This window comes from Hyla sarda, chromosome 6 (assembly GCF_029499605.1).
Source record: "Hyla sarda isolate aHylSar1 chromosome 6, aHylSar1.hap1, whole genome shotgun sequence".
NCBI classification, from domain to species: domain Eukaryota; kingdom Metazoa; phylum Chordata; class Amphibia; order Anura; family Hylidae; genus Hyla; species Hyla sarda.
The window spans coordinates 288,759,070-288,784,224 of NC_079194.1; the positions used below are offsets into that span (position 1 = coordinate 288,759,070).

The 25,155-nt window shown below is 42.6% G+C and overlaps 1 protein-coding gene and 1 long non-coding RNA gene across 10 annotated transcripts in view; one reads left to right on the forward strand and one right to left on the reverse strand.

The window, feature by feature from the left end:
- DGKZ (diacylglycerol kinase zeta) overlaps positions 1-25,155 on the forward strand; it is a 232,754-nt gene that overhangs the window by 194,573 nt on the left and 13,026 nt on the right. For 7 of the 8 annotated variants that reach the window (XM_056527642.1, XM_056527644.1, XM_056527645.1 and 4 more), the window contains 8 exons: positions 2,319-2,363; positions 4,511-4,580; positions 8,272-8,312; positions 10,172-10,449; positions 17,624-17,655; positions 18,436-18,479; positions 18,635-18,755; positions 23,393-23,429. In XM_056527642.1, the coding sequence (XP_056383617.1) occupies positions 2,319-2,363; positions 4,511-4,580; positions 8,272-8,312; positions 10,172-10,449; positions 17,624-17,655; positions 18,436-18,479; positions 18,635-18,755; positions 23,393-23,429 (668 nt within the window). The remainder of the gene's footprint in view (positions 1-2,318; positions 2,364-4,510; positions 4,581-8,271; positions 8,313-10,171; positions 10,450-17,623; positions 17,656-18,435; positions 18,480-18,634; positions 18,756-23,392; positions 23,430-25,155) is intronic. The other variant, XM_056527640.1, reaches the window with a different exon arrangement.
- LOC130277212 (uncharacterized) overlaps positions 1-25,155 on the reverse strand; it is a 133,560-nt gene that overhangs the window by 32,669 nt on the left and 75,736 nt on the right. The window lies entirely within an intron of this gene.

The following is a 25,155-nucleotide window of genomic DNA, read 5'->3' on the forward strand; positions in this document are numbered from 1 at the left end:
GCGGAGGCCCTCCAGTGCGATTTGCTGCGGCAGATTTTGTTACCCATTGACTTCAATGAGTAGCAAAATCCACTACAGCAACTCTGTGGCAGAAATGTGTGTCAGATGGTTCTATGGTTACAGTTACGGTAGAAGCATTTTCTAGTTTTTAAACCTGTGGTCAAAGTGGGTGGACAAGCAAATAGAAATTGTGATAAACTCCAAGCACTGGTCAGGGCTTGTTCACACTGCCGGCGTTCTCCAGTAAAATGGAGCTTTATCAGCCAGTATGTCGAAACAACGGTAGTTGAGCGGGAAAATAAAAACTGCAGGGCCTATTTTTTTTTTTTCTGCTCATCTCCGGTAAAATACCGTATCCCCTTGGACCCTGTTCAAGTCAATGGGATCAGTCAGGACCCAGTGGTGTCAGTTGTGCTCCGACCCGTTTTTGGTCCACTTGGCTCTTTTTTTTTTTGCTAAATGGACCCTAATGGTTTAGAGCAAATCTGTCACTACCGGATCCTCATGGATCCCATTGACTTGAATGAGGTCCATCGGGGATACGGTATTTTACCTGCGTGGAACAGAGAAAACAATAGGACATGCAGTATTTTTATTTTTTTTTTGCTTGGTATGGAGCACAGCGGCAATGTGAACTTAGCCTTAGACAAGAATGGGTTGTCACCAGTCAGGATTTGGCCCAGAAGCTAATATCCGGGATACCAGGGGGAACTGCAAAAGACTTAAAAATAAATTGTATAATCCTCCCAGTTCACTGCCCCCATCATGATAAACCAACCCCGGCCTTTATTTTTATTATTTTTTATTTTTTTACCTTGATATTGTTCTGTATTTTCTGCTCAGATTCACAGACTGGGAAGGGGCGTTCCCCAGCAGACTGTGACATCATCTGAAGCCATACAGGGGAGAACTTCCTCCCTCACTTTGCTACACACAGCCCAGAGCAGTTCAGTGTGAGATGAGCTATGATTGGATAAGGCTGCACACACCCCCCTCTGCACTCTAGACTGCATTTCCTGATTTTGGACTTCTGCCAGGCCAGCAGGAGTCCAAAGTCTGTGGAAGAGATGGGAGGGGAATGTGCTCTGGACACCTAGTGGCAGCTTTTTTTTTAAATACAAATAAAACATAGAAAACTTCATTTTTTTTAAAACATAGTACATTAGAAAGATTTTTTATTTACCATAAGGAAAGCAATAAGAAAAATTTGTTTTAATGACCTGTTCCCATTTAAAAAAGAAGGGTTCATACTGTAAATATCAACTCTTTGCATAAACTTCAATAAAAGTTTAAAAACTCATGAAATGCTCGTGATTGTACTTCAGTAACCATGGAAACATCCGAAATAAAAGATCTAAAAATCACTGAAGCAGCCAACTGTGCGAAAAACAAAAACTTGTGTCAGTCTCCAAACTTTTGGCATCGGCCGTGGAGATGTAGCAGAGCTGAGTTGTAGCTCTGTTTAAAAAGATTGATCAATGAGTGATCCCAATGCACTATAGGTTCATGATAATATGGGAATCGGAAAACCCGAGCACGAGTAGAACAAAGAGCATTTAAAGGGGTACTCCCATGGAAAACTTTTTTTATTTTATTTTATTTTATTTTTTTAATCAACTGGTGCCAGAAAGTTAAACAGATTTGTAAATTACTTCTATTAAAAAATCTGAATCCTTCCAGTACTTATTGGCTGCTAAATACTACAGAGGAAATGGTTTTCTTTTTGGAACACAGAGCTCTCTGCTGACATCATGAGCACAGTGCTCTCTGCTGACATCCCTGTCCATTTTAGGAACTGTCCAGAGCAGCATATGTTTGCTATGGGGATTTTCTCCTACTCTGGACAGTTCCTAAAATGGACAGAGATGTCAGCAGAGAGCACTGTGCTTGTGATGTCAGCAGAAAGCTCTGTGTTCCAAAAAGAAAAGAACTTCCTCTGTAGTATACAGCAGCTGATAAGTACTGGAAGGATTAAGATTTTTTAATAGAAGTAATTTACAAATCTGTTTAACTTTCTGGCAACAGTTGATTTAAAAAAAAAAAGTTTTTCACGGGAGTACCGCTTTAAAGGGGAACTCTAGTATTTAACTCCTTATCCCCTATCAACAGGATAGGGGATAAGTGTCTGATTACGGGGGTGTCTGACTACTAAGGAGCGGTGGTCACTCCGTAGCCTGAGGAGAGCCGGGGCGCCATTAGAAACCTATCCCCTTCCTGTGGATAGGGATAAAAAGTTAATTACCGGAGTTCCCCTTTAACGTCGCAAAATCACGCAAGTTGGTTTGAGGGTTAAGCAGACATCGCTTTTTTGTTCCCAGGATTTTCCCGAGTACCCCACAATATTGCAGCGTCTCGACCTGAAGGTGTGTGGAGCTTGCCAGGTGTCAAATGTGCGCCGTGTGTCGTATTGTGCATTGTTGCCTACGTGTCTGTTTGCATGCTCTTATTTTATATTTTATTGTCGTTTTATATATATTTTCATATATGTCGTTTTATATTTCAATCCGGTCTCCAGCTGTTGCAAAACTACAACTCCCAGCATGCCCGGACAGCCAGAGGCTGTCCGGGCATGCTGGGAGTTGTAGTTTTGCAACAGCTGGAGGCACACTCTTTGGAAAACATTGGTCTATAGTATAGCCCAGCGCTGTATTCCCAATTCTGCTGATTGCTATTCCTTTCTTTTCCCTGTACAATAAAATGCCTTTTATTAGCTGTGTTTCGCCAACCAGGGTGCATCCAGCTGTTGCAAAACTACAACTCCCAGCATGCCTTTTCAGCCTCCGGGTTTCATGGCTGTGTGCTGCAAATTGTAGTTTTGCAACAGCTGGAGGCACCCTCTTTGGAAAATACTGGCCTAGAAAGTTTGGCAATATGATCTCCAGCTGTTGCAAAACTACAACTCCCAGCATGCCTGTTCAGCCTCCGAGTGTCCTGGCATGCTGCAAATTGTAGTTTTGCAACAGCTGGAGGCACACTGTTTGGAAAACACTGGCCTAGAAAGTTATGCAATTTGGTCTCCAGCTGTTGCAAAACTACAACTCCCAGCATGCTTGGACAGAGCCCGGCTGTCCGGACATGCTGGGAGTTATAGTTTTGCAACAGCTGGAGACACTCTGTAAAACATCAGCCTATAGTATAGCCCAGAGCTGCAGTCACAATTCTGCCGGTCGCCATTCCTTTAAATCTGTGGTGGTTCTGCTATTGCAAAAGGACAACTCCTAGCATGCTGGGGGTTGTAGTCTTGTAACAGCTGGAACGACACCACAGCCAAAGGGTCTTCTTTTTTCTTAAAGGGGTACTGCGGTGGAAAACATTTCTTTTTTTTAAATCAACTGGTGCCAGAAAGTGAAATAGATTTGTAAATTACTTCTATTAAAAAAAATCTTAATCCTTCCAGTACTTATCAGCTGCTGTATAATACAGAGGAAATTATTTTCTTTTCAAATTTCTTTTCTGTCTGACCACAGTGCTCTCTGCTGACACCTCTGTCCATGTCAGGAATTGTCCAGAGCAGGAACAATTCCCCATAGTAAACCTCTCCTGCTCTGAACAGTTCCTGACATGGACAGAGGTGTCAGCAGAGAGCACTGTGGTCAGACAGAAAATAAATGAGAAAAGAACTTCCTGTGGAGCATACAGCAGCTGATAAGTACTGAAAGGATTAAAGGGGTAGTCCAGTGGTGAAAAACTTATCCCCTATCCTAAGGATAGGGGATAAGTTTGAGATCGCCGGGGGTCCGACCGCTGGGGCCCCCTGCGATCTCTCTGTACGGGGCCCCGGCTCTCCGGCCAGATAGCGGGTGTCGACCTCCGCACGAAGCGGCGGCTGACACGCCCCCTCAATACATCTCAATGGCAGAGCCGGAGATTGCTGAAGGCAGCGCTTCGGCTCTGCCATAGAGTTGTATTGAGGGGGCGTGTCGGCCGCCGCCTTGTGCGGAGGTCGACACGCCCCCTTCCCGCGGGCTGTCGGGGCTCCGTACAGGAGATCGCAGGGGGCCCCAGCGGTCGGACCCCGCGCGATCTGCAACTTATCCCCTATCCTTAGGATAGGGGATAAGTTGCTCACCACTGGGTCACCACTGGACTACTCCTTTAAGATTTTTTTAATAGAAGTAATTTACAAATCTGTTTAACTTTCTGGCACCAGTTGATTAAAAAATAAATAAATAAAATGTTTTCCAGTGGAGTACCCCTTTAATTCTTCTAGAGGCGGCACTCCACATCAAATGAATAATAGATCAGGCCCTTATATAACTCGTTGATGCGCTTGCTAATATTACCGCTGCCAGTTTGGGCCGTATCTGGGTGTATCCGTCTGCCAGATTCCCAGTTTTGGGGGTCTTCCCAGTCTGTGGTCTTCTTACCAATCAGCCTAAGTGGTTTATGGTGTTGGCATCTTCTCAGGGCTTTTGGATATGATGGGAGACGGACTGCGCAGAAAGCTGTTCATCGGATTGGTGTGGGTTTCCTATACAGAATATTAAAGTCTCGTTTTGTGATTATTTAGGAGGAGGGAACAAACAGACCTCAGACCGTGTCCTCACAGAAACTGTCTCCAAAATGGTGCTTCTTGGACTGTGAGTATATCCTTTATCTGTACCGGACTTAGTAGTCCTGAAAATGTAGTCTGTCAGTCCACCCAACCATCCGGCAGGATAGACGCTAACAGGCACTACATTTAAAGGGGCACTCCAGGGTCGCTAGAACATGGCCGGCAGTGAATAAAAAGCCAGAAACAGCTGAGCCGCCTGTCTTATGTCATTTGCATAATAACCCGTTGATCATATTGGGTATTAAAGGGGTACTCCACTGGCCAGAGTGACGTCCGCCACGCCGCCTCCCATAGACTTGCGTTGAGGAGGTGTGGTATGATGTCACGAGGGGGCGTGGGCGAGCCCCCGCAGCACGCACACAGCATTCGGAACTAAATGTTCCAAACGCTGGCCAGTGGAGTACCCCTTTAAGAAAACAGAGCAGCCCCACAAACCTTTCTGTATACGTAACTTCTGGAATTCAAGTCGATTGGAGTTGTGTAGAACAGACAACTCTGTTGTTTTCAGCTTCCTGGAAGCCACAAACAGGCTGGATTCGGGCTGAGAAGCCATGTTTTGGTAACATGAGAGTACCCCTTTAATTCATAGTGACCTAACTGGGTAAGTCCCAGAATTATGTACACAGTGCAGCTTCCAATGTACATGCATAATAGCAGAATAGTGAGTACAGCTCTGGAGTATAATACAGGATATAACTCAGGATCAGTACAGGATAAGTAATGTAATGTATGTACACAGTGACCTCACCAGCAGAATAGTGAGTACAGCTCTGGAGTATAATACAGGATATAACTTAGGATCAGTACAGTACAGGGTAAGTAATGTAATGTATGTACACAGTGACCCCACCAGCAGAATAGTGAGTACAGCTCTGGAGTATAATACAGGATATAACTCAGGATCAGTACAGGATAAGTAATGTAATGTATGTACACAGTGACCTCACCAGCAGAATAGTGAGTACAGCTCTGGAGTATAATACAGGATATAACTCAGGATCAGTACAGGATAAGTAATGTAATGTATGTACACAGTGACCTCACCAGCAGAATAGTGAGTACAGCTCTGGAGTATAATACAGGATATAACTCAGGATCAGTACAGGATAAGTAATGTAATGTATGTACACAGTGACCTCACCAGCAGAAAAGTGAGTACAGCTCTGAAGTATAATACAGGATATAACTCGGGATCAGTACAGGATAAGTAATGTAATGTATGTACACAGTGACCCCACCAGCAGAATAGTGAGTACAGCTCTGGAGTATAATACAGGATATAACTTAGGATCAGTACAGTACAGGGTAAGTAATGTAATGTATGTACACAGTGACCCCACCAGCAGAATAGTGAGTACAGCCCTGGAGTATAATACAGGATATAACTCAGGATCAGTACAGGATAAGTAATGTAATGTATGTACACAGTGACCCCACCAGCAGAATAGGGAGTACAGCTCTGGAGTATAATACAGGATGTAAATCAGCAGGCTCAGTGCAAGATAACTAAATAGACAGATACATAGCACTGATAAAACGTGAGAAATATTAAAACTTCACGTTTATTGCGTTCTCATTAACATATAAGTGAACATATCAAAAAATGATGTGCAAAAATGTTCGGACGCCACCTTAATGCTGAAAATAAAGTTCATAGAAAAAACGGCAGTCATTTCTTTCATTTATTCGGCTGAGCACACCCAAAAAAATGCACTGTTGTAATAGGTCTCTATTAGAGATGAGCGAACTTACGGTAAAATCGATTCGTCACGAACTTCTCGGCTCGGCAGTTGATGCCTTTTCCTGCATAATTTAGTTAAGCTTTCCGGTGCTCCGGTGCGCTGGAAAAGGTGGATACAGTCCTAGGAAAGAGTCTCTTAGGACTGTATCCACCTTTTCCAGCCCACCGGAGCACCTGAAAGCTGAACTAATTTATGCAGGATAAGTCATCAACTGCCGAGCCGAGAAGTTTGTGTAGAATCGAATTTACTGTGAGTTCGCTCATCTCTACTCAGAACAAAAAATATATATATATATATTTTTTTTGGTTTATTTGAACTAATACGGATCAAAACGGATACAAAAGTCCGTTTTTAATTTTGACGGGAGAAGAATGGAACGGGTCTAGACGGCCGTGTGAAGCCTTAGCTGACACTTTAAGTCAGTGTTTCCCAACCAGGGTGCCTCCAGCTGTTGCAAAACTACAACTCCCAGCATGCTGGGAGTTGTAGTTTTGCAACAGCTGGAGGCACCTGATTGGAAAACACTAATTTAAAGGGGTACTCCCATAGAAAACATTTTTTGGAAATGGTGGCAGAAAGGTAAACAGATTTGAAAATTACTTCTATTAAAAAATCTTAATCCTTCCAGTACTTATTAGCAGCTGTTTACTACAGAGGAAATTCTTTTCTTTTTGAATTTATTTTCTGTCTGTCCACAGTGCTCTCTGCTGACACCTCTGTCCATGTCAGGAACTGTCCAGAGCAGGAGAAAATCCCCATAGCAAACCTCTTCTGCTCTGGACAGTTCCTGACATGGACAGAGGTGGCAGCAGAGAGCACTGTGGACAGGCAGAAAATAAATCCAAAAATAATTTCTTTTGTAGTATATAGCTGCTAATAAGTACTGAAAGGATTAGCATTGTAAACTCTAACAACTGCAATACTATACGTGGGTATGGACTGTTGTGCATATGGACTATGGACATTTGCATAAGTTATATTGGATGCATGGGAAATGTAAAATGCACCCATGAATCTGCTGTACAACAAAACCTGGTGTGTATAGAGACCTATTACAACAGTGCGGTTTTTTTGGGTGTGCTCAGCCGAATAAATGAAAGAAATGACTGCCGTTATTTCTATGAACTTTATTTTCAGCAATAAAGTGGCGGCCGAACATTTTTTGCACATTTTTAATATGTTCACTTATATGTTTTATGGGAACGCAATAAAAGTGAAGTTTTAATATTTCTCACATTTTATCAGTGCTATAAACCTTAAAGGGGTACTCCGGTGGAAAACTTTATTTTTTATTTTTTTAAATCAACTGGTGCCAGAAAGTTAAACAGATTTGTAAATTACTTCTAATAAAAAAAAAATCTTAATCCTTCCAGTACTTATTAGCTGCTGAAAACTACAGAGGAAATTCTTTTCTTTTTGGAACACCGTGCTCTCTGCTGACATCACGAGCACAGTGCTCTCTGCTGACATATCTGTCCATTTTAGGAACTGTCCAGAGCAGCATGATGTTTTCTATGGGGATTTTCTCCTACTCTGGACAGTTCTTAAAATGGACAGCGATGTCAGCAGAGAGCACTGTGCTCGTGATGTCAGCAGAGAGCGCTGTGTTCCAAAAAGAAAATAATTTCCTCTGTAGTATTTAGCAGCTAATAAGTACTGGAAGGATTAAGATTTTTGTTATAGAAGTAATTTACAAATCTGTTTAACTTTCTGGCACCAGTTGATTAAAAAAATAAAAATAAAAAAAAAGTTTTTCACCCGAGTACCCCTTTAATATGCAGTGAGAAACAATTGGATACACTGTGTGATACACGGATCAGTGCAACATAGACAGATACTTAGATACTGGAGATAGATAGATAGTATTATACATGCTCACTGGATTAGGTCTGCAATGCGTTTTACTCGTATTTTGATGTCATCTGGGCTTTCTTTAGTAATCCAACATAATCCTATGTACGTTCCTTTCCCCAGCCACCACAGCCGATCGCTTCTACAGGATTGACAGAGCTCAGGTAACTTGGAGATATCTATTTCATTGTAAAAGTTTTATTGTAAAAAAATAAATATAAAAAATAAATAAAAAATAAACATTGTCCATGGAGCCCTACCTCTAAGCCGCACACCATTTATTTGAATGAGCAGGACGGGGTCAGCTAGTGACTCTAGTCGGCTAATTTTTAGACCATGTCCGTTTTCGTTGCCATAGTCTGCTGCGGTTTCGGTTCCGGCAACAAAACGAATACAGTCCAAAAATTAGCTGGAGTCACTAGGTGACTAAAGGAACCTAAAAGAATCTAACAAGAAAATAAGAAAATAATAGACCAGGTCTGGGGAGCACCCAAACATGGGTCTTGCCTCCTGCTGACACTAGCTAAAACCGACCACCTCACCTCCAGTGGGCCATTCAATTGAATAGGCTGCCGTATCCCCCAAAACGAAATGTGAATATACCCTAAGGCGACTACTAGACATCACAGACAAGGGGAACCTATATAGTAAAAAAAAATGAAAATAAAACAAATAAAATAATAAATGTGCATAAATATTAAACCCAGCAATCCATGTACACGGTCTTATAAATAAATAAATATATATATACAGTAGATAAATAAACATGTGAACATAGAGGAAGAAAAACTTTCATAGATGGTACAAAAAATCCAAATCCCAGTGTAGTTCTACCCAAGGCAACAAAGATAATGAGATGCAAAAATGTCCATAAAAGCATTCCCACTATTGCATAAAACATAAAGTGCAAATAGTGTCCTAAGTCCCATGGGAACAGGGAACATCGAGTGCAAATGTATCGAGGCCTAGATCATAGAGGCAGATTACTACTACAAACAGAGGGTATGATAAAAAGAGGGGTGTCCCAGAGCACGTCCCGACGTGTGTTTTGCATCTCTTCCTCAGGGGGGTCGTCTTTATGAAGTGTGAAAATGTTTCAGGGTGTCGGGAACACTTTAGACTACATCAATATTAACACAAATTCCCTGACTTGAGCAGTAATATGTAGATATTGATGTGGATGGTGATTACAGTCTACGCAAGGTTTCCATGTTATCACTGTATATGGCAAAAATGAGGGCCGCCTATTTCTACAATCATACCTCCTGTACAATAAAAGGCCTTCTTTAGCTGTCATTTTAAGTCAGTGTTTCCCAACCAGGGTGCCTCCAGCTGTTGCAAAACTACAACTCCCAGCATGCCCTGACAGCCTTTCGCTGTCCGGGCATGCTGGGAGTTGTAGTTTTGCAACAGCTGGATGCACCTGGTTGGAAAACACTAATTTAAAGGGGTACTGCGGTACAAAACATTTTTTTTAATGAACTGGTGCCAGAAAGTTATACAGCTTTATAAATTACTTCTATTAAAAAAAATATGAATCCTTCCAGTACTTCTTAGCAGCTGTATACTACAGAGGAAATTCTTTTCTTTTTGAATTTCTTTTCTGTCTGACCATAGTGCTCTCTGCTGACACCTCTGTCCGTGTCAGGAACTGTCCAGAGCAGGAGCAAAGCCCCATAGCAAACCTCTCCTGCTCTGGACAGTTCCTGACACGGACAGAGGTGTCAGCAGAGAGCACTGTGGACAGACAGAAAAGAAATCCAAAAAGAAAACAATAATTTCCTCTGTAGTATATAGCTGCTAAAAAGTACTGAAAGGATCAAAACAATTTTAATAGAAGTAATGTACAAATCTGTTTAACATTCTGGAGCCAGTTGACTTAAAAAGACCTAAAATTTTTTTTCCTCCAGAGTACTCCTTTAAGTGTTTGAAAAAAAAAATACATATTAGAAAATGGAAGATGACAATGACTGTACAGATACAGTAGAAACATTTTTGTTTTGTGTTTTTTTTTATTTTTTAGGAGCACTTGAACTTTGTGTTGGAAATCTGTCAGGATGAGCTCTTTGTCCTGGACCCTGAGCTGATCATCACCCAGTCTGTGGGCACTTCTCCGGCGATGCCTGACTCCGGGGACCGCTCTTCAAGTCCGACTAGCCAACATTTCCAGTTCCCACTACAACCACCATCCTCTACCGCAGATTCCCCTACAGTATCCGAGCTTCAGCAGGGGTCTGCCTGCCGGGGCAGGACGCATAGTGATAGCTCCTTGACCAAAATGGATGTTTCACCTGCATATAGGTATGTCATAGTTCGATTGTTGTCATGACCCTCAAAGAACAATACCCAGAGCCTACACAGCTTGGTTCAATGATAAGAGCTGGAGCGAATCAATATTTGCATTTGGATAGCTTTGTGTGACCCATTGAATGTTTCCCATTGAACCATATGTCACCTACTTAATGATTACGTACATTGGATATATCGTGGACAAGTAGAAGAGAGTATGACTCCAGGATCAGACTACACAGCGTATGTTTGTAGTCTGTTACCATGGAAACCTTTTTAAAATTTTGTCTTGGAGCTGTAGACTAAAAACAAGAGGACATAAATAAAGTGGTTATCCAAATATTAAAAACTTAAAGGGGTATTCCAGGAAAAAAAATGTTTTTATATCAACTGGCTTCAGAAAGTTAAACAGATTTGTAAATTACTTCTATTAAAAAAATCTTAATCCTTCCAATAATTATCAGCTGCTGAAGTTGAGTTGTTCTTTTCTGTCTGGCAACAGTGCTCTCTGCTGACATCTCTACTTGTCTCAGGAACTGCACAGAGTAGAAAAGGTCTGCTATGAGGATTTGCTTCTACTCTGGACAGTTCCCGAGACAAGTGTCATCAGAGAGCACTTAGAAAAGAACAACTCAACTTCAGCAGCTCATAAGTAATGAAAGGATTATGATTTTTTAATAAAAGTAATTTACAAATCTGTTTAACTTTCTGGAGCCAGTTGATATATATAAAAAAAAAGTTTTTCCTGGATGACCCCTTTAAGTGGATAAGTGTCTGATTGCTGGGACCACCCACGATCTCCAGAATGGGGCCCGGCTCTCCCTGCTCAGTGCTTCGGCCCCCACCTTCCGAGATGTTCTTGTGAAATTGATTGGAACCGGACCCGGTTCCTAATTAGGTGTCAGGATCATTGCATGCACGAGAGAAGAAAATCACTCTGACACAAAGTTCAGCAAATGATACTTCCTGTATTTTCAACAGTTACAAGGGTTTTTATAGACTGTAACAATTGTGCCGTGTGAAAAACTATACGTCATGACTAGCTGTCCTTGTGATTGGTTTCTTCCATCTGCAGGTGTTTCTCATCCAGCACGTGGGTCTTATCATCTTGGGTGTAGCTCTCTCTGGAGGCGCCATCTTATACACATTGTTCCAGGCATGATGGGAGGGGGGAGTGAGCTAGTTAGTGGCCATTTTAGCAAGCATATCCAAAATAGTCATTTCAGCTTATCCATTTCACTTGTTTAGTCAGTGACTGCCCATGCAGCCGATCACCGGCACCAGCAATGTCCCGCCAAGTTTATTGGCCGAGCAGGCCGTCACTGCCAAATCTCGGAAGGTGGGGGCTGGAGCGGGGTGATCCGGGCCCTGTCTGGAGACCGTGGGGGGGGGGGGGGTTTGTTTCCAGCAATCAGACACTTATCCTCTTAAAGGGGTACTCCGGTGGAAAACATTTTTTTTTTTAAATCAACTTGTGCCAGAAAGTTAAACAGATTTGTAAATTACTTCTATTAAAATATCTTTACCCTTTCAGTACTTTTTAGGAGCTGTATGCTTGAATTTCTTTTTTTGTCTTGTCCACTGTGCTCTCTGCTGACACCTGATGTCCGTATCAGGAACTGTCCAGAGCAGCATAGGTTTGCAATGGGGGATTTTCTACTGCTCTGGACATTTCCTGATACGGGCATCAGGTGTCAGCAGAGAGCACTGTGGACAACACAAAAAAATAAATTAAAAAAGAAAATTTTCTCTGTAGTATACAGCTGCTAATAAGTACTGGAAGGGTAAAGATTTTTTAATAGAAGTCATTTACAAATCTGTTTAACTTCTGGCACCAGTTGATTTAAAAAAATAATAAATTCCACCGGAGTACCCCTTTAAGTTATTAATATATGGAAAACCCTGTTCTCTTGTTTTTAGTCTACATCTCCAAGACTAGATTAAAAGGTCTCCGTGGTAACAGACTACAAACATACGCTGTGTAGTCTGATCCTGAAGCCATACTCCCTTCTACTTGTCCACCACTTCTTACGAACATATCCAATGTAGGGGCCAGATGGTTCAATGGGAAACATTCAATGGGTCACACAAACCCATGAAAATGCAAATATGGATTTGCTCCTATTTTTTATATCTGGAAAACACTTTTATTTACAGTATGTTTTCTTGTTTTTAGTCTACAGCTCCAAGACTCATCTCCATGGTAACAGACTACAGACATACGCTGTGTAGTCTGATCCTGCAGTCATACTCCCTTTTTTGTACTATGGATAAGGGGATCCATTTTTTATAGCTGTGTGCATCCTTAAGACATTGTTTTCTAAAAAGTGTGTCTTCTGCTTTTGCAAAACTACAACTCCCAGCATGCCCGGACAGCCAAAGGCTGTCCGGGCATGCTGGGAGATGTAGTTTTGCAACAGCTGGAGACTCACAGTTTGGAAAAAGGGGTACTCCAGTGAAATTTTTTTTTTTTTTTAAATCAACTGGTGCCAGAAAGTTAAACAGATTTGTAAATTAGTTCTATTAAAAAAATCTTAATCCTTCCAGTACTTATTAGCTGCTGAATACTACAGTGGAAATTATTTTCCTTTTGAAACACTGCATCATGAGCACAGTGCTCTCTGCTGACATCTCTGTCCATTTTAGGAACTGTCCAGAGTAGGAGAAAATCCCCATAGCAAACATATGCTGCTCTGGACAGTTCCTAAAATGGACAGAGATGTCAGCAGAGATCACTGTGGTCATGATGTAAGCAGAGCGCTCTGTGTTTCAAACAGAAAAGAATTTCCTCTGTATTATTCAGCAGCTAATAAGTACTGGAAGGATTAAGATTTTTTTAATAGAAGTAATTTACAAATCTGTTTAACTTTCTGGCATTAGGTGATTAAAAAAAAAAAAAAAAAAAGTTTTTCACTGGAGTACCCCTTTAAGTGATGTTCACATGGCACAAAGGTACAGAGGATGACCTAAGGACTTTATTCTCTTTAAGGTGGGAATGATGGTGAAAGCAGCAAAGTGGTGCACATAACCTTCACATGCCGGGCAAAGAATGGAATGGACGTCGCATTTACAGTTTTACAAGCGCCTCTTAAAATTGTTCCTTTAAGTATCTCCTCCTGCTGCTCAGCCTTATCTACCCCTGTAGACGTCTGCGCGACCATATCACAAAAAAAGCAAATCCCACAAGCGCCGTAAAAGTCAATGATAAACCAAATTAACAGAATGTTTTTCGGGGATTCCTGTTTTACCAACCCAGAAGAAGAACTAAGAAAAAGTTATGTTTGTAGCATTTTTTTAAAAAAATTTTTTCACTTCTTCATTCTGTAACCCATCCCATTTTTTTATTAATATTAAAGGGGTACTCCAGAGAAAAAAAAAATTTCAAATCAACTGGGGTCAGAAAGTTATACAGATTCATGATTTAGATCTATTACAAAATCTTAATCCTTCCAGTACTTACTGTATCAGCTGCTGTATGCTCTAGAGGAAGTTGTGTAGTTCTTTCCAGTCTGACCACAGTGCTCTCTGCTGCCACCTCTGTCCGTGTCAGCAGGAGCGAATGCCCATGGTGAACCTCTACTGCTTCGGACAGAGGTGGCAGCAGAGAGCACTGTGGTCAGACTGGAAAGAACTACACAACTTCCTTTGGAGCATACAGCAGCTGAGAAGTACTGAAAGGATTAAGATTTTTAAGTAGAAGTAATTTTACTAATCTGTATCATTTTTTGCCACCAGTTAATTTGATAATATTCTGGCTCCAGAAAGTTAAACAGATTTGTAAATAACTTCTATTAAAAAAAAATCTTAATCCTTTCAGTACTTATGAGCTGCTGAAGTTGAGTTGTTCTTTTCTTTCTAAGTGCTCTCTGATGACACCTGTCTCGGGAACTGTCCAGAGTAGAAGCAACTCCCCATAGCAAACCTCTTCTACTCTGTGCAGTTCCCGAGACAAGCAGAGTTGTCAGCAGAGAGCACTGTTGCCAGACAGAAAAGAACAACTCAACTTCAGAAGCTGATAATTATTGGAAGGATTAAGATTTTTTTAATAGAAGTAATTAACAAATCTGTTTAACTTTCTGGAGCCAGTTGACATAAAAAAATAAAAAAAAAAGTTTTTCCTGGAATACCCCTTTAACTCCTATACACCAAAAAAATGTAAGTACACTAACAACAAAATAATGTGAAATACAATAATCTTTACTGACATAAAGAGTAACAGAATGACAAACAGCATTACAATGGCACCAGCACACACACAGTGGACATAGACATAGATAGACCTCTGTGCACTGGAACCAAAACTGGAAGGAAAGGTAATGGTGCAGCACTTACAAGCTGTAGTCAAAAATTACAGATAAATATCCCATATGACAATAAAGTAATCAGCATGTAAAGTACTAAGAAAGACAAAAATGTATATCATGTGGAGACCAGACTATGTATACCTTCCAACGCGCGTTTCACTGTTGGGCGCTTCATCAGGGGGCACGTTCTTTATTCCTGAACAATGTTTGCCGTGTGGCCTCTGCCATTAGGAAGTTCCACCCCTATGTAGGGTGGTATTGGTCCGTACAATATTTAGGTAAGGTGGTACGTGTGCCAGTAACATCCACATGATGCCAGTAGCCAAGGTATCTTGCCTAACATTGCCAAGAGCATCACACTGCCTCCACTGACTTGTCTTCTTCCGCAAGAGGACAGGGTTCAAGAAGAGGACAGGAGTTGACAAGGCCAACCACTGGTGACTATATCTGATTGCCCAATGATACAGCCGCTGGCCCAATTGCCTTGGCAGCTTGTTTAAAGGGGTACTCCTGTGCCCCAGCTTTATGAACATCAGGTTCAGAAGTATTGGAGCCGCGGTCGCGACATCATGGTCATGGCTCCTTGTGATATCACACCATGCCCCCTCCATTGATGTCTATGGGAGGGGGCGTGACGTCGTCACGCCCCCTCCCATAGACATCAATGGAGGGGGCGTGGCGTGATGTCACAAGAAGGTGTGGCCCGGGACATCACAACCGCGGACGCTGCTCCAAGCCTTTAAGGCGTACCAGTGACTTTTCAGGATAAATTGTTTTATGTGTGCACATGAGGCGCAGCCCTATTTCTGGCCATTATATAACCTTTATATTGTATTTTTTAGCAGATTTCTGCTCTGCAGGCTTCCTCTCTAGTTTGCAGTTCTTCCGGAGCTGGTAGGCGGAGCTCCCTCCCATAGACTTGTATTGGCTTGTCTTGCAGACACGGGACAAAGATGAGCTTATTTTTAGAGTCGATTGAAACTGCAGGAGTGGAGGGGAGGGGGGGGGGGACAGTTATAAAGTTCAAAACAAGAGAAAGAAGCATTTTTCTCTAATAAGATATATTACAACGTTTCTTACATTCACTTGGACTACTAATCTATGCAAAGTTTATTTAAATGTACAGTGCCTATTTATAAGTAAATGGTCTCTCTATTGGTCGTTAACGAAACTTTTCTATAAGGACACGTAACACTGTAACGTAACAAAAGGGCCGACTCGGGGACTTACACTTACTGGCAATTTTCTTCCAATTACTAAGAAAACGATTTTTTTAAAATCTCGCTAATGTGCCCTGACCACTTTACCCAGGAATCCCTTCAATTACATTATCCTGGTTGTGCGTCTCGTAATCCCGGCCTTAAGGATTGTGGCATGAAAATAACATAACAGGATTTACAAGTGGGAACGGTCCCGTGTGCGGACATGCAACGTCCACATCTGCTTCTAATAAAAATGTATAAACTAAACAAAAGCGTCCATCGGATCCATTACACTAGCGAGCCGTAAATCTCTGGGGTGACTGCAGAGCAGCTCGGTAGGAGGCTGTATACACTAAAATATGACTTTCTTAGTCATCGGGATGTGCTTGAATGCGCAGAGAATACGTTCCGTTGTTTGTACGCAGCTCGGATACATAAATAACTCTTAGGATCGGCTGACGTGCAGGATCGGCGGATGTCGGTACGGCGTGCGCTGATGATGATTGAGAATCCAGGAGTATTCACGGAGGGATAGTCCATCTCCATCTGTCATCATAATGCTACTTCTATACAGATTGTTCCAGAATGATATAATAAATATGTTCTGCACTATGTAAGGGTGGTAACGGGTATACCCACCCAGCGCTCCCAACATACCTGCATAACTGACTAGGTATGTAGCCATTTGGGAATGGAGGATGTTCACTAGTAAGATTTACCGTTCAGGTAGCGCAGAAAGTTGCATGTTAAATCGGTGCTGTTTTTTTGTGTCACCCAGCTTTTCTGGAAACTGATAATATGCTATTACGTTAAAGGGGTACTCTGGTGAAAAACCTTTTTATAAATTTTTTTTAAATCCAAAACAGATTTGTAAATCACTTCTATTAAGAAATCTTAATCTTTCCTGTACTTATTAGCCGCTGAATACTACAGCGGAAATTCTTTTCCGTTTGAAACACAGAGCTCTCTGCTGACATCATGAGCACAGTGCTCTCTGCTGATATCTCTGTCCATTTTAGGAACTGTCCAGGGTAAAAGGAAATCCCCATAGCAAACATATATGCTGTTCTGGACAGTTCCTAAAATGGACAGAGATGTCAGCAGAGAGCACTGTGCTCGTGATGTCAGCAGACAGTTCTGTGTTTCAAAAAGAAAATAATTTCCTCTGTAGTATTCAGCAGCTAATAAGTACAGGAAGGATTAAGATTTTTTATTAGAAGTAATTTACAAATCTGTTTAACTTTCTGGCACCAGTTGATAAAAAAAAAAAAAAAGTTTTTCACCGGAGTACCCCTTTAACGTAATAGCATATTATCAGTTTCCAGAAAAGCATACCTGTGATGTTACAGAATGTAAATAATGCTACTATATGCTAATTACATAGGAATTCAAATTGTGGTATTTGCGCTATGTGGGGGAGATTTATCAAAACCTGTGCAAAGGAAAAGCTGCCCAGTTGCCCATAGCAACCAATCAGATCACTTCTTTCATGTTTAACAAGGCTTCTGCAAAATGAAAGTAGCGATCTGATTGGTTGCTATGGGCAACTGGGCAGCTTTTCCTTTGCACAGATTTCAATAAATCTCCCCCTATATATTTATATTTACACTGCCCCCTGCAGGATAATAAATATACTTATATATATACTTTTTTTTTATATATATTTTTTATTTTTTCTAGAAACGGCAATAACATTTCGGATTATAACTGCGGTAAGTGTTTCACCTTATATCTGCCGTATGTATATATTATATAGAAATATGTGATACAGTCATCATAGAAAGCAATTTTTAATGCATTGTACTTTTTTTTCTGGTGGAAAAAGTTTGCTTAGTTTCACTTCTGCAGCCTGCATGTTGTCACATAAAGTTGCTGACTGCTCTGTCCCGTTCATATAGAAGCTGCCTGACGGCTCAGTCTCCAGCCCTTATCTCCTTTTGTCCTGAACCATTTTTTAAATTGAGGTCTGGTCAAATCAATTTGTGATCTGGTAATAAATCAGCTTAGAAGATTGCTCAGGAAAGGACAGATAAGGACTGGAGACTGAGAGGTCAGACGACTTCTATTTGTGTATTTTCCAATCTGAGTGTCTCCAGCTGTTGCAAAACTACAACGCCCAGCATGCTGGGCATTGTAGTTTTGCAACAGCTGGAGGTTGACTGGTTTTAAAAATACTGTTCTATATGAATAGGAAAGAGCAGCCTGTACTCTGGCTGCAAAAGAGAAACTAAGCAAACTTTTTAATAAAGACCTATAGGGAAAAAAAATTCTAAAAAAGATATGTACAATGCAAGAATAAATCAAGTGCATTCAAAAGTGTCCATAGCCTTTATCACTTGTTTGCTTGAGCCCTGATGCTTTGAATGTTTATTATTTTTTATATATATACATATATATGTGTTTTATATATATATATATATATATATATATATATATATATATTATTTTTTTTTTTTTAAATATAGTTTACTGATTTGTGCTTTCTTTAATAGATGAAGTTTTATTGGAATCTGCAAAAAACGATGAGCTTGAAAAGGTATGCATATAGAGGTCACATGATCTTTTACACATGAGGATAGGGTCAGGGGTGGGCAGCACCATGGCGGGTCATGTGGTATAGACCCAGACATGCTGCTGGGCTCTCTGAGGGGTTTTAATAGCCATTTATCCTCATTCTGGCTTTGCTCTTAGTTCAGGGAAGCACATCGTGCTGGCGGCAACCTTACTCAGCGGGACTTCAGTGGCTGCACGCTGTTACATCACGCGGTAAATGCCGGGAGTAAAGAGATTGTCAAATATATTATTGAGAATGGTAAGTGTCTGTAGAATTAGAGAACAAATGTACACGTTTTTTCAAATGCAGATTTCTTATAAGAGGTTTCATACTTTTCAATCTGTGTCCTCATCCAACCTTGGTAACTGCTTTAAAAGGTCCCTCTATTTTTTGGTTAAAAAAAAAATATATATTCAAACTGATATATACTTAAATTAAATGGTATCCATCAAGTTAATCCCCATACAGTGACCCTGTAGGTAATTACAGTGCAGTTACATCTTTTCTAATCACAGTTGGTCACTTTTTCTTTTCTTCTCCATTCAGCCCAGACGGCCAGAATTGGTCCTTTGAGTCTTGACTCTGAATCTGCCACGTAAATATTTTATCCTCCGTACTTTTCACTTTTCTATACAAACTTCCCGTCCATAGAAATAATGCCCTTTTTGTGCCCCGCACAGTAATAGTAGACTGATTAATATTGCTCTCACGCAGTAGTTACCACCTAATAGTGCTCCCACGCAGTAGATAGCCCTGTAATAGTGCCCCCCAACAAAACATGACTCGCCATAGTGTCCACTAATGGAACATGATGCATAATAGTTCTCCTCAACGAGCACGGCCTGCAATAGTGCCCCCCTCCCCCCCCAACGAGCACGGCCTGCAATAGTGCCCCCCAACGAGCACGGCCTGCAATAGTGCCCCCCAACGAGCACGGCCTGCAATAGTGCCCCCCAACGAGCACGGCCTGCAATAGTGCCCCCCAACGAGCACGGCCTGCAATAGTGCCCCCCAACGAGCACGGCCTGCAATAGTGCCCCCCAACGAGCACGGCCTGCAATAGTGCCCCCCAACGAGCACGGCCTGCAATAGTGCCCCCCAACGAGCACGGCCTGCAATAGTGCCCCTCAACGAGCATGGCCTGCAATAGTGCCCCTCAACGAGCACGGCCTGCAATAGTGCCCCTCTATGAGCATGGCCTGAAATAGTGCCCCTCTATGAGCATGGCCTGCAATAGTGCCCCTCAACGAGCATGGCCTGCAATAGTGCCCCTCAACGAGCACGGCCTGCAATAGTGCCCCCCAACGAGCACGGCCTGCAATAGTGCCCCCCAACGAGCACGGCCTGCAATAGTGCCCCCCAACGAGCACGGCCTGCAATAGTGCCCCCCAACGAGCACGGCCTGCAATAGTGCCCCCCAACGAGCACGGCCTGCAATAGTGCCCCCCAACGAGCACGGCCTGCAATAGAGCCCCCCAACGAGCATGGCCTGCAATAGTGCCCCTCAACAAGTATGGCCTGCAATAGTGCCCCTCTATGAGCATGGCCTGAAATAGAGCCCCTCAACGAGCATGGCCCACAAATATTTCCCTCCAACAGATCATGGCCCGCAATAGTTCCCCCCCCCCCCCCCAGCAGAACTTGGCCTATCTTAGTGCCACCTAATGGAACCTGACCTGCAACAGTGCCATGCCCCTGAGTAGAACTAGGAATTAATTAATCTAAACCTGTTTATTCTGTGTTAAAATATCCTGTGGGTGGTTCTAATAACATTTTTGTGTAGACACTATTACAGAAAAGGCAGTCACTCAATGATTAGCACCACCCACTGGACTCCTAAGCCCAGTATGAACAGAGTCAGTCTCTCTCCAGCTCCAAACCACCATCCTCTGGCAAGCATGGGACCCACCTCTATGATGTCCATGAGCCTTAGTATGGCATATGGATAGGGGTTGTCCTGGTTGGAGAACACTTTTACAAGAAAATTCAATTTCTAGTCTGCCCTCCTCAGGTGAACTATAGACCACCACAGTGTAATATACTCACAGGGAAAGCACAGGAAATTTAGCAGAAGAGATTCCGCTAATGGAAGTGTATTCATCACCAGGCGTTATGCAGTATATATACAGCACAGTGATCTCTCAACTTACAATGGCCTCAACATACGATAGTTTCAACATACAATGGTCTTTTCTGGATCATTGTAAGGCTGGGTTCACACTACGTTTTCTCCCATACGGGAGCGCATACGGCAGGGGGGAGCTAAAAGCTCGCGCTCCCGTATGTCATTCATTTCAATGAGCCGGCCGGAGTGAAACGTTCGGTCCGGTCGGCTCATTTTTGCGCCGTATGCGCTTTTACAACCGGACCTAAAACCGTGGTTGACCACAGTTTTAGGTCCGGTTGTAAAAGCGCATACGGCGCAAAAATGAGCCGACCGGACCAAACGTTTCACTCCGGCCGGCTCATTGAAATGAATGACATACGGGAGCGCATACGGTGACATACGGGAGCGCGAGCTTTTAGCTCCCCCCTGCCGTATGCGCTCCCGTATGGGAGAAAACGTAGTGTGAACCCAGCCTAACTTGAAAACAGACTCAACATACAATCTGCAAAACATGTCAATGGCTGTAAGAACCGACCAATCAGAATGGGCATTCACTGGTAAAACCCCTGTATTACTGAAGTGTATGCACTGACTGGTGTCTGGTAGCGCCCCCTACAGTACAGGGGGAGGTATCACATGTTCTGTACTCTTTACCTGTATTACTGAAGTGTATGCACTGACTGGTGTCTGGTAGCGCTCCCTACAGTACAGAGAGGTATTACATGTTCTGTACTCTTTACCTGTATTACTGAAATGTATGCACTGACTGGTGTCTGGTAGCGCCCCCTACAGTACAGGGAGGTATCACATGTTCTGTGCTACTCTTTACCTGTATTACTGAAATGTATGCACTGACTGGTGTCTGGTAGCGCCCCCTACAGTACAGGGAGGTATTAAATGTTCTGTACTCTTTACCTGTATTACTGAAGTGTATGCACTGACTGGTGTCTGGTAGTGCCCCCTACAGTACAGGGAGGTATTACATGTTCTGTACTCTTTACCTGTATTATTGAAGTGTATGCACTGACTGGTGTCTGGTAGCGCCCCCTACAGTACAGGGAGGTATCAGATGTTCTGTACTACTTTTAACCTATGCCAGGGTTAGCTGCTCCTTTGGACACCAGGTGAGGGCGGCTCCAATTTACTTTTTTTTTTTTTTAAGGACATTTCGTGTACTGTACAGGACCCTGAAGAAGCTCTTGTCCTCTACATAGACCAGTGTTTCCCAACAAGGGGGCCTCCAGCTGTTGCAAAACTACAACTCCCAGCATGCCCGGACACGCATGCTGGGAGTTGTAGTTTTGCAACAGCTGGAGGCACCCTGGTTGGAAAACACTGACATAGACAGTGATTTACAGTTCCCAGCAGATCTTTCTTACTTTTATATGGAAGGATTTGCTTTATCTGTATCAGTTATCTACTTATTTTTCTTTAATCCTCACTTTTTCCTATTTTCGGATGACATTTTGGTGGCTTCAGAACCAATTACCAGGTTTCCATAGAGTTATGGTCTCAACATACAATGGTCGTCCTGGAACCAATTAATATTGTAACTTGAGGGACCACTGTAGATACATTTTATCTATGATTCTAATATTAGAGATGAATAATAAGACTACACCATGAAATCTGGTCCGTCAACAGTAATGTCACAGTTGTGCTATAGAAGAGCCGTTGCAGTAGCTGGGGTCACATATATCCGGTCATTGAATCCAGCCTAAAACTCGTCACAACTGACGACAAAAGTGCATTAATTGGAATCAGTTGTCCGGCATCCAACGTTTACTATTGTGCAGGCCGGACATGCTGTGTGTCCGAACATCCGGCGTCCTAAATTATGAAGCCGGATGAATGTGAGCTGTCCAATTCAAAGGAGTAGAATCGGTTCTGCAGTCAGATCGCCAGGATCAGTTCTACATTGCGTTTCCCTCCAGCGCTTTTCTATAGCATCGGAGGAAAACGCAACCGGATGGTCAGATATGTGTGAATAAGGGATCGACCGATTATCTATTCGGCCGATATTCACGATTTTGGACGTTATCAGTATCGGCAATTACCTTGCCGATAATCTGATAATGCCCCCACTGCCGCTGCCCCATTGCCTCCCCCATCCCCGGTTTTATAATGACCTGTTCCAGGGGTCTGGGGCCCGCGCTACTTCTGGCTCCTGCTGCGTCCTGCGTTACGCTGTGTGCTGCGCTGTGCAGCGCAATGACGAGTGACGTCCTCACGCAACGTCACAGTCAGTGCGCACAGTGACAGCGCAGGATGGGAGCCAGAAGTAGCGTGGACCCCGGGAACAGGTAATTATAAAACCGGGGATGGGGGAGGCAATAGGGCAGCTGTGGTGGGGGTGGCAATGGTACAGGGGCGGCGTGCGGTGGGGTGGGGGTCAGCAGCGGTGGTTGGGAGGACCCCCGGACAGGCAGGGGCAGAGAAACGGGTGGCAGCGGCGGTCTCTGGCCCAGCAAAAACCGCTGCAGTTCATTGATTTAAAGCGCCCACTTTAAATCAATGATCTGCAGCGGCTTCTTCGGGGCCTGGGGGGTGGAGAAATAGCCGATAACGTATACCGGAATATCCGTATAAATTATCGGCCTGAAAGGCCACAGATTATCGTATCGGCCCTAAAAAATCGATATCAGTCGATCCCTAATGTGAATGGGTCCTTACTCATGACTCTTTGTTCCAGTCTCTGTCCTATTACTCGGACCTTATCCAGTTGTCTTCTACCATAAGTGCTTTTCCTAACAATCCATTATTCTTGTTTCTTCATCCCCTTGTCTAGCTCCATCCGAGATCCTGGATATCGCGGAGCTGAAAAAGTAAGTTTCACAACCGAACGGCTGCCAAGAATCATTATGTGGCCGAGGTGCTGAGTCATGAGCGCTAAAGAGGCATTAATGTCAGAAATGACTCAGAAGAGGAATGTTACTTATAAAAACCCTGTAATTGCCTCGTTAAAAAAAAAGTGGTCTCCCCCCCCCCCTCCCAAGGTCTTAGTTTTTGAAATTGTATTCACTTGTAGATCTTCCATAGTTAATACACACCCAGTGCCTGCAAACAATAGGCCGTAAGTTGCAACCAACAGAAGAGATTCCATTTAGACTAAGGCTCCTTAGCAACACAAAGTCTCACACTGTTCGTGGGCGACTTTAAGAAGTTACAATTGATCTTGTTAAAAAAAAAATAAAAAAATTAGTTAAATATCTAACATGTAATTTGCAGTCACCCCGCAAATAGTAGTAATGGGCTTTGCTTGTAAAATTGACATAAAGGGGTACTCCAGTATTTCAAAACATATCTTCTGCTGTCATTAGCTGAGAGAAAAAGGCCAAAACTAGAAATGTCCTGATAACATTTGTTAAGAACTGAATACGAGTACGGATACCAATTACAAATACTTTTTTATTAATGTGACGGTAGAAATGGTTATAGACTTTGTGAAGCCGAAGCCTTAAGAGAAAGTCAATCATGAGACCCTCACTGACACTGATATTAAGATACAGTATGTCCCTAGTAGTAAGGTAGGGAAGCCCCCAGAAGGTAGGTAGGGAAAACTCCCCATATTAGGTAGAAGCCCCAAGTAGAGAATCTCCCCCTATTAAGTACAATCCCTCAGTAGGTAGGTAGGTTAGGTAGGGAATCCTCCCTTTTAGGTAGAAGCTGCCAGTAAGTAGGTAGGGAAAACTCCCCATATTAGGTAGAAGCCCCAAGGGGGTAGGTAGAGAATCTCCCCCTATTAAGTAGAATCCCTCAGTAGGTAGGTAGGGAATCCTCCCTATTAGGTAGAAGCCGCCAGTTAGTAGATAGGGAAACCTCACTTTTTAGGTAGAAGCCCCCAAAGGACAGATAGGTAGGAAGGAAGTCCTCCGTTTTGGGCAGAAGCCGCCACTAAGTAGGTAGGGAAAATTCCCCATATTAGGTAGAAGCCCCAAGTGGGTAGGTAGAGAATCTCCCCCCTATTAAGTAGAATTCCTCAGTAGGTAGGTAGGGAATCCTCCCTATTAGGTAGAAGCCGCCAGTTAGCAGGTAGGGAATCCTCACTTTTTAGGTAGAAGCCCCCAGAAGAGAAGATAGGCAAGTTGGGAATCCTCCTATTAGACTGAAACCTCGGTTAGGTAGGGAACCCTTTCCCTTTAGGTAGTCAGGTAAAAATCCCACTTGCCTTCTCTCAGCTCCCTTGCTAAGGCCTCTTCATCCTCCGCTCTGTTAGTGGTGCAACTATCCAGCAAAGAGAATGTATTCCCTATGTGTTTTTATTGGTGACCGATACTAAGGCTGCGTTCACACGGCCGTCTAGACCCGTCCCGTTCTTCTCCCATCAAAAATAAAAACGGACAATGATGAATGCAAACGGATGTTATCCGTTTGGATCCATTATTGTTCAGTTAATAAAAACCAAAAAAATTTTTTTTTGTTCTGGGCATGCTCAGAAGTAAAAACGGATCAAAAAACGGATGCAAACGGATGACATTAAAGGCTCATCCATTTTCCATAGACTTCAATGTTAAGTTTACTGTATCCGTTTTTTTCTTTATTTTTTTCTTT